We start from the raw sequence: 12,221 nt of genomic DNA on the forward strand, positions 1-12,221 counted from the left end.
CTGATTGATGAAGGATGTGAAAACTGATCTATTCAACTTTGTTCTATCAATACAACATGCTGGCCATTGTCTAGAATGTGCTCACCTGAATAAAGTCCTGGATTTGCTGATGCCTCTGTTTGGCTGCCACTACCTCAGAATCAGAAAATGCCTCCCTCAGTGCCTGCTGGGAAAGCAGCAAATCTAACTCCAGCAGTGCTGAGACTTGGCAATACTGGCTGATGAATGCTTTGTCATAGGTGGAGAAGTGCACTGAAAGACAGACAACAAATTGTCTATGGGCTGAAATATTCATTTATTCATATCTTACACACAGCTTTATTAATACCCATACTTAGATTGTATGCAATACAGTAACACTCAAAGATGGTTCAAAACACAAAGTTAGGAGTGTTAACACCTCAATCTTTTAAATTTACATTCAGACTTCTTATCAGATGTTCGCACCATTTTAACAAATTGGAGCCAAACTGTTTTACCTTTTAAAAATAAATTACAGAATATTTGATATGAAAAGTCCAGCAAAACAAAATTGTAAATAATTAATGGATTATAAACATCAGTAACATAATGTTTCAGTGTACAAGTCATTTATCCAGATTTCTGCTGAGATCTGTTTCAGTGTTATTAGAAAACATTGTTAAAGCTACTATATTGAAAAGAATATGTGACATGTTACTATACCATTCCTGTGGGGACATGTCTGTGTTTTTAATGAACATTACATTAAAATACATCAGTATGTGTCAATAAAATGGACAGCCATCAGGCATCTGTGTTATAATGTTGAAATTAAACTTTGTCCATTGCCAAAATAAAGAGATGTTTCTCTGCAACTTGTTAGATAGAGAAATATTACTTCATCAGTATAGATGCTTTGAAAATAGGTTAAAAAAACACATTTTAAATTGTGGCCATATAAATTCAACCTTTAGCATAAGAGAGCCATTGCAGCACAAAATAGCCCATTTGGTCGAATGAGTCCATGTAAACTGCCTGCACAGCAATCCAGTTAGTTCCATTCCTTCTTTCTATTCCCATAGTCCTTTAAGTTTATTTTCCTCAAATGCTATTTTTAAAAAATCTTTCTTCGTTTCTGCTCTGCCATCTTATAGATGAGGAGTTAATGTTAAATTACACTGCTGTGTACAAAAAATGCTCTTCCTCACATCCCTCTTGTATCTCTTGCCAAAACATTATAAATCAGCATCCCTAGGACCTTGCACCCTCAGCTAATGCACACAGCTTTTCTTTAAGCTACCTTCTCTCAAGCTACTATGATCTTTTCACCTCCGCCAAGAGATCCATCCTCCATCTCTTTTGGTCCAAGAACAATAAACCAACTTTCACAAATCTAGTTTTTTTAGCTAACCATATTCCGATGGAATCATCTGTTATGAAGTCTAAAGCATTAACCACATTGAAGATTGTCACTTTTGGGGCCAAGATGTGTGTTTTTGCACAATCATATGTTTTTCAGCTCATTACTTCACTTATGAATTAATTAACATGCATGAGTGTTGAATCTTATTGGATGAGTGCCATAAATCCTCCCCACCAGGAATCTCTGGTGACGAAGGTTCGACTGCCCAGATAATACTTTACTCAGTGCAAACCTGGAACATGTACTGGTTGCCCCTCCCACAGATATCATAAATCAAGCAGAAACTCTGTTTCACCAATGTGTATTTGATAACTGTAGTGACTGTCATTTTAAGATGCAAATCACATTACATCATTGGCCATTTTGGGCAGCAAAGAGCTTAGATTAACCTTGCTGTCTACAGAGTGAACACTTCCTTGAAACAGCAACTGTGGTTATTAAACACTTCAATCTTCTTGTGCTGCTTGAAATGATGAGAATTCATACTGCTTTGCGATCGACAGGGTTTTATCAGGACAAAAACCCACTGATTTATCAGGGAAAAAAAACAAAATCATGGTCTTAACTGCAGGTCTTGGATGTACATCGATGAAAACAAAACAAAAAACACCATCACTGCACTGAAGTAAGTACAGTCATCAGGGAGGTGAAAGTGAGGACTGCAGATGCTGGAGATCAGAGTCGAGTGTGTGGTACTGGAAAAGCACGACAGTTCAGTCCGCATCCAAGGAGTAGGAAAATCGACGTTTTGGGCATAAGCCCTTCATCAGGAAGGCTGATGGTCATCAGGGAGAAGGAATTCACCACAAGGAAGAGGTGAACAGTGCAGAACAACTCACCTCATGTTCCATCCTGAAGGTACATTAAGTAACAAATACCTTACATGGGGGCAAATGTTTTGAGATAGAGGTATACACTCAAAGAAAAACAGGTGAACTCAGAAATACCTCGTTTTAAATGAGAAGTAGTAAAGTTAGCAAAGTCTAAGATTTTCATAGTACACCACAGGTGGCACAGTGGTTAGCACTGCTGCCTCACAGCGCCAGAGACCTGGGTTCAAATCCTGCCTCGGACAACTGTCTGTGTGGAGTTTGCACACTCTCCGTGTGGGTTTCCTCCCACACTCTAAAGATCTGCAGGTTAGGTGAATTGACCATGCTAAATTGCCTGTGGTGTAGGGGAATGGGTCTGGGTGGGTTACTCTTCAGAGGGTTGGTGTGGACTTGTTGGGCCAAAGGGCCTGTTTCCACACTGTAAGTAATCTAATCTACCATGCTACAAAGGCCTTTCTCATTTCTTCTAAAAAATAGATAGAAATTTTGGTGCTATCGGACTAAATCATGAAATACAGAGAGCTAGAATTCTATCCAGAGAGATTCCATTATTTTGTTGAAGCAGACACAATCGTCCTTGCGTTTCTGAGTATTATTGGGGAACAAAGCCTTTAACTTCCTGAAGAGCTTGGTGCAGCAAGAGAAGCTGGGTTCTGAACTGATGAAGAAATAGTAGGAATTCTACAAAACCATTGTGTTCATTGAAAGGTTCAGATCCCAGAAATTCAGCCAGCATGATGGTGAATCTATCTTCCAGTTCATAGCAATTTTTAAGTAGCACAGAATTTTGTGAACTTTCAGAGACAACTTAAATAATGCTTAGAGAAATGGACTGGTGTGTGGCTTAAGATGTGAAGCAGTCCAGAAGAAATGATTGATGGAATGGAATCTCGACTTAAGAAAAGTACCGGAAATAGAAGTCTTCATGGAACTGGCAGCCTGGGCAGCTCAACAGCCAAGCTCCAGCAAGAGAGTTCACAAAATGGCAGCTGAAAGATGAGCACAATGCCAATTTAAAACTGCCAACAGGACACGCAGCAAAGGGCACTTTGAATGAGCGCGTTTGAAGAAGAAATGTGGATAACATACAGTCAAAGTACAGAAATTGAAAAGGATGAACATCTATATTACAAAAAAAAGCATGAGAAAAGCCCACATACTCAAGAACAAAGAAAATTACAGCACAGGAACACGCCCTTTGGCCCTCCAAGTATGCGTTGATGCAGATCCTCTATCTAAACCTGTCCCCTATTGTCTAAGGATCTGTATCCCTCTGCTCCCTGCCCATTCATGTATCTGTCTAGATACATCTTAAATGGCGCTATCATGTCCGCCTCTACCATCTCCGCTGGCAATGTGTTCCAGACACCCACCACCTTCTGCGTAAAGGACTTTCCATGCATCTCCCTTAAACTTTTCCCATCTCACCTCGAACTCGTGACCTCTAGTTATTGAGTCGCCTAGTCGGGGAAAAAGCTTCTTACTATCCACCCCGTCTCTACCTCTCATGATTTTGGAGACCTCAATCAGGTCCTCCCTCAACCTTCATCTTTTTAATGAAAATAATCCTAATCAATGCAACCTCTCTTCATAACTAGCGTCCTCCATACCATTCCTGGTGAACCTCCTCTGCACCTTCTTCAAAGCATCCACATCCTTTTGGTAATGTGGCAACCAGAACTGTATGCAATATTTCAAATGTGGCCAAACCAAAGTCCTGTACAACTGTAACATGACCTGTTAATTCTTGTACTCGATACCCTGTCCAATAAAGGAAAGCATGCCTGGAGTGACCTGGAGTGTAGGGAGGTTAGGAACATGGCATCAATTTCAAAGGAGGGTGCCTGTAAACAGGAAAGTGGTTTGAAGTGTGTATACTTCAATGCAAGAAGTATACGAAATAAGGTAGGTGAACTTGCAGCGTGGGTTGGTACCTGGGACTTCGATGTTGTGGCTATTACGGAGACATGGGTAGAACAGGGACAGGATTGGCTGTTGCAGGTTCCAGGGTTTAAATGTTTTAGTAGGGTCAGAGGTGGGGGTAAAAGAGGGGGAGGTGTGGCATTGCTTGTCAAAGATAGTATTACAGCTGTGGAAAGGACGATGGATGAAGACTCGCCATCTGAGGTAGTTTGGGCTGAGGTTAGGAATAGGAAAGGTGAGCTCACCCTGTTAGGAGTTTTTTACAGGCCTCCTAATAGTCCTAGAAACGTAGAAGAAAGGATTGCGAGGATGATTCAAGAGAAGAGTGAAAGTAATAGGGTGGTTGTTATGGGGGGACTTTAACTTGCCTGATATTGATTGGGAAAGCTATAGCTCAAGTTCGTTAGATGGGTCAGTGTTTGTCCAATGTGTGCAGGAGGGTTTCCTGACACAATATGTAGATAGGCCAACAAGAGGTGAGGCCATACTGGATTTGGTTCTGGGTAATGAACCAGTCCAAGTGTTAGAATTAGAGGTAGGTGAGCACTTTGGGGACAGTGACCACAATTCGGTGACTTTTACTCTAGTGATGGAGAGGGATAAGTGTGCACTACAGGGCAAGAGTTATAGATGGGGGCAGGGAAATTATGATGCTGTGAGGCATGACTTAGGATGTGTGGCCTGGAGAAGTAAGCTTCAAGGCAAGGGTGTAATTGATATGTGGAGCTTGTTCAAGGAGCAACTATTGAGTGTCCTTGATAAGTATGTGCCCGTCAGGCAGGGAGGAAAGGGTCGTGTGAGGGAGCCGTGGTTTAATAAGGAATTGGAATCCCTTGTTAAATGGAAGAGGGCGGCCTATGTAAAGATGAGGCGTGAAGGTTCAATTGGTGCGATTGAGAGTTATAAGGTAGCCAGGAAGGACCTGAAGAGAGAGCTAAGAGCAGCAAGGAGGGGACATGAAAGGTCCTTAGTTGGTAGGATTAGGGAAAACCCTAAGGCTTTCTATAGGTATGTCAGGAATAAAAGAATGACTAGGGTAGGAATAGGTCCAGTCAAGGATAGTAGTGGGAAGTTGCGTGTGGAGGCTGAAGAGATTGTGGAGACACTGAATGAATACTTTTCGTCAGTATTCAATCAGGAACAGGACATTGTTGTCAATGTGAGTACTGAGTCACAATTAAGTAGAATGGATGGCTTTGAGGTATGTAGAGAAGAGGTGTTGGAAATTCTGGAAAGGGTGAAAATAGATAAGTCCCCTGGGCCTGATGGCATTTATCCTAGGATTCTCTGGGAAGCAAGGGAGGAGATTGCAGAGCCATTGGCCTTGATTTTTATGTCCTCTTAGTCTACAGGAGTAGTGCCAGAAGATTGGAGGCTGGCAAATATGGTTCCCTTGTTCAAGAAGGGGAGTAGGGATAACCCTGGTAACTATAGGCCGGTGAGTCTCACTTCTGTTGTGGGCAAAATCTTAGAGAGAATTGTAAGGGATAGGATTTATGAACATCTGGATAGGAATAATGTGATTAAGGATAGTCAGCATGGTTTTGTGAAGGGCAGGTCGTGCCTCACAAACCTTGTTGAATTCTTTGAGAAGGTGACTAAGGAGGTGGACGAGGGGAAAGCAGTAGATGTGGTGTATATGGATTTTAGTAAGGCGTTTGATAAGGTTCCCCATGGTAGACTACTGCAAAAAATACGAAGGTATGGCATTGAGGGTGAGTTGGAGGTTTGGATTAGGAGTTGGCTGGCTGGAAGAAGACAGAGGGTAGTAGTTGATGGCAAAGGTTCATCTTGGAGTGCCGTCACTAGCGGTGTTCCGCAAGGATCTATTTTGGGACCATTGCTGTTTGTCATTTTTATAAATGACCTGGAGGAGGGGTTAGAAGGTTGGGTGAGCAAGTTTGCGGATGATACGAAAGTCGGAGGAGTTGTAGACAGTGAGGAAGGATGTGGCAGGTTACAGCGGGATATAGATAAGCTGCAGAACTGGGCAGAAAGGTGGCAAATGGAGTTCAGTGTAGCTAAGTGTGAGGTGATTCACTTTGGTAAGAGTAATAAAAAGATGGGGTACTGGGCTAACGGTCGGATACTTGGTAGTGTGGATGAGCAGAGGGATCTTGGTGTCCATGTACACAAATTTTTGAAAGTTGCCACCCAGGTAAATAGTGCGGTGAAGAAGGCATATAGCGTACTGGCTTTTATTGGTAGAGGAATTGAGTTCTGGAGTACTGAGGTCATGTTGCAGTTGTATAAGACTCTGGTGCGGCCGCATCTGGAGTATTGTGTGCAGTTTTGGTCGCCATACTATAGGAAGGATGTGGAGGCACTGGAACGGGTGCAGAGGAGGTTTACCAGGATGTTGCCTGGTATGGCAGAAAGATCGTATGAGGAAAGGCTGAGGCACTTGGGGTTGTTTTCATTGGAGAAAAGAAGGTTTAGGGGTGACTTGATAGAGGTGTATAAGATGATTAGGGGTTGAGATAGGGTCGACAGTGAGAATCTTTTTCCACATATGGAGTCAGCTATTACAAGGGGGCATAGCTTTAAATTAAGGGGGAGTAGGTATAGGACAGATGTTAGGGGTAGGTTCTTTACTCAGCGAGTCGTGAGTTCATGGAATGCCCTGCCAGTAGCAGTGGTGGACTCTCCCTCATTATGGGCATTTAAGCGGGCATTGGATAGGCATATGGAGGATAGTGGGCTAGTGTAGGTTAGGTGGGCTTGGATCGGCGCAACATCGAGGGCCGAAGGGCCTGTACTGCGCTGTATTCTTCTATGTTCTATGTTCTATATGCTTTCTTGACCACTCTATCGACCTGCTTTGCCACCTTCAAGGCACAATGGACCTGAGCAACCACATCTCTGTACATCAGTTTTCCCCAGGACTTTTCTATTTACCGTACAGTTCGCATTTGAACTGGATCTTCCAAAATGCATCAGCTTGCATTTGCCTGGATTGAACTCCATCTGCCATTTCTCTGCCCAACTCTCGAATCTATCTATATTCTGCTGCATTTTCTGACAGTCCCCTTCACTATCTGCTACTCCACCAATCTTAGTGTCATCTGCAAATTTGCTAATCAGACCACTTATACCTTCCTCCAGATCATTTGTGTATTTCACAAACAACAGCGGTCCCAACACAGATCCCTGTGGAACACCACTGGTCACAGTTCTCCCTTTTGAGAAACTCCCTTCCACTACTATTGTCTGTCTCTTGCTGCCCAGCCAGTTCTCTATTCCATCTAGCTAGTACACTCTGGACCCCATGTGACTCCACTTTCTCCATCAGCCTACCACGGGGAAGAGTACTGAAGAGTACTGCTATAAAACAAATTGACCATTGCTGGCAATACTAACTAATATTAGGTCACTACCTTACTGAATGGCAAAGCAATTAAAATGGAGATTGACACTAGAGTAATGGTTTTGTAAATACCTAAAAGTGTGTTTTAGAAGCAGTTGAGTTATGTTGCACTGCAACTCGCAAAGATTGTACTAAGAATAAACATAGGCAAAATGGTGCCTTTAAAGGGTTATGTCAAAATGAATGTACTGTTATATGGTCAGTTTGAAGACTTGACCTTACACATTGCCAAATGAATACTTCTGGTTTTATTGGGAAGAATGTGGTTGGAGAAAATCAAACTCATCTAGGCTAAAGTAAATCGCTTGTTAGATTCTGAGACTGATCTATCTAAATTCTAATAAAACACGCTGTTGTTTTCATTGAATCTGGGAAGCATGGAAGAGATCTTTGTCAAAATGAAAATCCAGGATGAGAATGAAGCAAAATGTGAGGCTAGATTAATTCATTATGCACTCAAATCAAAGGCTGAGACAGACTTAGACTGGTCAAGATGGGAGTCCTTGATAAATGTCAGTGTTTGGGCCAGACCTATCATACCAGTGATGAAGAAAGATGGATTGGTATACATCTGTGTTGATTTTAGAGTCAATATTAATCCAGTACTCTGCACTGAACAGTATCCTTTGTGATTAATCAATGATTTATCTTCTGGTCCAACTGGAGGTCAGCTTTTCCAGATAACATAGTAGACTGGACGATTATGATCTATGCTTAAAAGGAGGACAGAAATGAAATTTTCAAATCTTCCATCAAATATTTAGGCCATGTCATCGATGCTATTTGACTACATGAATCATCTTCAGAAGTAAAAGCTATTCTGAGGCATCAGCACCTCAACATGTAAGCCAATTACAATCATTTTGGAAACACTCAGCAGACCTGGCAGCATCTGTGGAGAAAAAACAGAGCTAATGTTTTGGGTCCTGTGAAAAAGGGTCACTGGACCTGAAAAGTTAATTCTGCTTTCTCTCCACAGATGCTGCCAGACCAGCTGCACTTCTCCAGCAATTTCTGCTTTTGATTCAATTTCCAGCATTCACAGTTCTTTGTTTTATCATAATACCTAATTTTGGACTTATTAAATTATTATACCAGGCTTGGCCCAAACGTACAATCATTGTCAAGCCTTTGCACAATTAAAACAAGAACTGGAGATAGGAAGATTAGTGTGAAAGAGCTTTTATAAAAATCAAAGAGGCTTCAAAATCAAAAGTCCTGAAACGTTTTGATCCAAAATTACTGTTGAAACTACCATTATGGAGTGGGAGCAGTCACACCTCACATCTAACCATATGGTGAGGAAAACCAACAGCTTTTGCATAAAATTCATTAGACAAAGCAGAAGGAAACTCTACACAGATACAAAATGAAGCTATAGTAACCATGTTTGGTATTAGACAATTCCACCAATCCCTACATGGCTGGGAATTTACCTTATTAACAGACCACAAACCACAATATTTGGATCTCATATAGAGATGCATTCTCTAGCAGCACACTATAGAGGTAGGCATTGTTATCAGCTCATACTTGTACATTTAAGTGTTAGCAATCCAGCTTGCATGGGAACGCTGATAGGTGCTCTATGTTACTTTTGCCATATAATCAACTACAAACAGTGCATATGTAGACATTTTCTACTTCAAACAAGTGGAGAACATTCTGGTAATGAAGTACACTAGAAATAGTCCAGTACTACCAAAAGTGACGGATGTGGCATTTCATGGCAAAATTGCAGGAACAACCCCAGAATTGAAGCCATCTGTCACACAGAAGCTAGAACTATCAGTACTAGCAGGTTGTTTCCTATGGGGAACAAGAGTCATCATTTAACCACAACTAACGAAAAGTGTGTTAAGTCAACTACATGAAGGTCACTGTGGCATTGGTGTAAGTAAAGAGATAGCCAGAAGCTATTTTTGACGGCCAGGGCTTGATTCTGAAATTGAGGGTGGGCATTTGTGCAGCTGCTTAACTTCATTAGCACCATTACATCCATGGGATAGGCAGGAAAAGCCATGGCAAGTAATCCATATTGACTTTTGAAGGGTGAATCTTTTTCATAGTAGTTGACACACATATCAAATTGCCTCAAGTTGCTAGAATGAAAATAACCTCTTAAGAGAAAACCATTGAAAGATTGGGGAGAGCTTTGCAATGTTTGGTAATCTAGAACAACTTGTTAATGATAGTGGTCCACAGTTTTTAATCATGAGTTTATGGACTATCTATCTAAAGCTGAAAGGAATTCAACATAAACAATCAGCTCCTTATCACCCACTCACAAATGGCTTGGCAAAAAGTTTAGTTACGACAATTGACATTCGTTAGAAGATAACTCATGAACAAGGAGCATTATCCAAAAGACTGAGCCAAGTTATATTGGAACACAGTCAACTCAACCACTCAAAGTTCTGCAGCATTGCTCATGGTAAATTGTCAGTTGCAAGTGGCATTTTGTTTGCTGAAGCTACCCATGACAAAGGACATTGTTGACAGGAAACAACAGAATCGGAGTTTCCAATGGAAGAACAAGGTCAAATTCCATGTTTTCCAAAGAGGTCAAAAGGTTTTGTGATGAATAATACCACTGGCAAGTAATGAGTACCAGCCATTATTGTAACACAGACATGTAGAATGGAGAAGATATGCAGATTGAGTCTTGGCAACCAGAATGAATGTGCCAGAGACAAAATTAATTGAAGATCCACAAATAACTGCCAAATAGAGGTCTGGATATACCAGAGGCCAGAACAGTAACTGGAGCCCCTGAGAGAGAGATTACTTTCATGGAGAATATCACAAACCTAGAATCATAGAATCCGTACAGTGGGGAAACAGGCCATTTGACCCATCTACCAACCCTCCAAAAAGCATCCCACCCACTGCCATCCCGCCATCCTACCTCTGCAACCCTGCATTTCCCATATCTAATGCACCAAGCCTGCACATCCCTGGACACTCTGGGCAATCTAACATGCCCAGTCCACCAAAGTGGCACATCTTTGGACTGTGGGACGAAAGTGGAGCACCCAGAGGAAACTCATGCAGACACAGGGAGAATATGCAAACTCCACACAGGCAGTTGCCCAAGGGTGGAATTGAACCCTGGCAGTGTGAGGCAGCAGTGCTAACCACTGAGCCACCGTGTCACCCCAAATCTTTAGACATTCACTCGGCTCGGGAAAAGACAGCTACAGGTGATGTTTCTAGAACACTGAAAGCAGAGGGTAAAGCCAAGGGTAAAGCCAATGAGAAACAACAACAGATGTGTAAGATGTGCAGTCACACAGCAACTGGTGTCCTCCGGAACATCTTTACCTAATGACAGTTGTATCCATGTTTTCATTGTAGGAACCTCTGATGTAAAGTGGGAGGGATGTTGGGTACTTGTTAAGTATGGTGGACTGTCAATTTAAGACTCTGATCACATGACATGATGATGTCATCAGCCATTTTGGCAGGAAACAGCTTTGTCTAACTTTGCTGCCTGCAGAATGAACACCTTAAGTAAGCTCTTGCAGTTGTGAAAAAAACACTATCTTCCTTCTTGAAACATAACTGACATCTCATTTGGGTTCTGCTCCCAGCCTTATATAAACCAAAAGAGAGATCCTTTTCCTCAGGAATGGCTGCAGGAAGTCAGCCCATCCTGTAGCCTGGCCTGAAACCACTCCACAGGTCAGCACCTTTGCACAAAGAAACCTGGATTGGATTCAGTGCATAAAGAGGATAAATGATCTACTGCACTCCATAAAAATAAGAGGCACTATCAACTTATTGAAAACTGACACTCACCAACCCTTCAGCCTAAATATGTCTCCACATTTCTCCTTGTCTGGCAAATGTTGAGTTGTATTTCTCTATCTTCTTCTATGGTTGCTTCCATACCTTAGAAAACATGTCACCATCAGGCCACAATGTACTATGGCTCCATGACTTAATGGGGATTTAGTTGGAATGTTTGTGATGCCATGTGTTCTGGAGTTATACTGGTTTATTGGGAAGGAAACCTCAGTGAGCACAATTGTCCATCCTCTGTATTCAATATGAGTAGAGGAATGCTCTTGTGTGCAGTGATAGTGTCTGTGTTCTGCATCAGGAGGCCTGCATTCAAATCCAACCTGCTGTGAAAGTGTATATTGGCACCTCTGAACAGATTAATTTAAAAATATCTCACAATTAGTAGAGTACCCCTCTAGTCAGCTAAAAGGTCTAATCATAAAGCTTGCAAACTGAAAACAACTTCTTCTCACTTTGTGTGCCTTCTTGAAATTGAAAGATGTTTTAGTTTACTATATGAAAATAACACTTTATTTGTTGTTATGAGAATAAACCCCTCCTTGCCATCCACTAAGATTCCCACATTTTTTCTGTCTTATAATCCATATTACCCTGGAGCCTTCCCACCATTTATACCAATCCATTAATACGTAGCATAATTTCTGACTTTGCCCCGAGTTCCTTACCATCTGGGTGCTGATGCCCCTCTTGACCCTTTCACCCTCACATCCGTAATGTCACCTTTACCATCAACTTCCATGACCCCACCCATGATGCCATACATTCTCTGACCATACATTCTTCTAACTCCCCATCCAAATCCCCTCTTTGACTGTCAACATATGTTCTATGAGTCAATACTACCAGACATATCCCTAGAAGTAAATGTCCACGCCCAGTGCCTCAAGCTCCCTGTGACTTAGTCATA

At 41.8% G+C, this 12,221-nt stretch overlaps 1 protein-coding gene across 13 annotated transcripts in view; it reads right to left on the reverse strand.

The window, feature by feature from the left end:
• Nucleotides 1-12,221, reverse strand: part of LOC122560664 (ankyrin repeat and fibronectin type-III domain-containing protein 1-like) — a 931,085-nt gene that overhangs the window by 14,182 nt on the left and 904,682 nt on the right. For all 13 annotated transcript variants that reach the window (XR_015760575.1, XM_087997831.1, XM_087997829.1 and 10 more), the window contains one exon: nt 86-252. Coding sequence is in view for 12 of the 13 variants with exons in the window: in XM_087997831.1 (XP_087853957.1) it covers nt 86-252 (167 nt within the window). In the remaining variant the exon portion in view is untranslated. The remainder of the gene's footprint in view (nt 1-85; nt 253-12,221) is intronic.

Source organism: Chiloscyllium plagiosum, unplaced genomic scaffold (genome assembly GCF_037043375.1).
Source record: "Chiloscyllium plagiosum isolate Xiang-an unplaced genomic scaffold, Cpla_swu_hap1 HiC_scaffold_20, whole genome shotgun sequence".
Classification (NCBI taxonomy): domain Eukaryota; kingdom Metazoa; phylum Chordata; class Chondrichthyes; order Orectolobiformes; family Hemiscylliidae; genus Chiloscyllium; species Chiloscyllium plagiosum.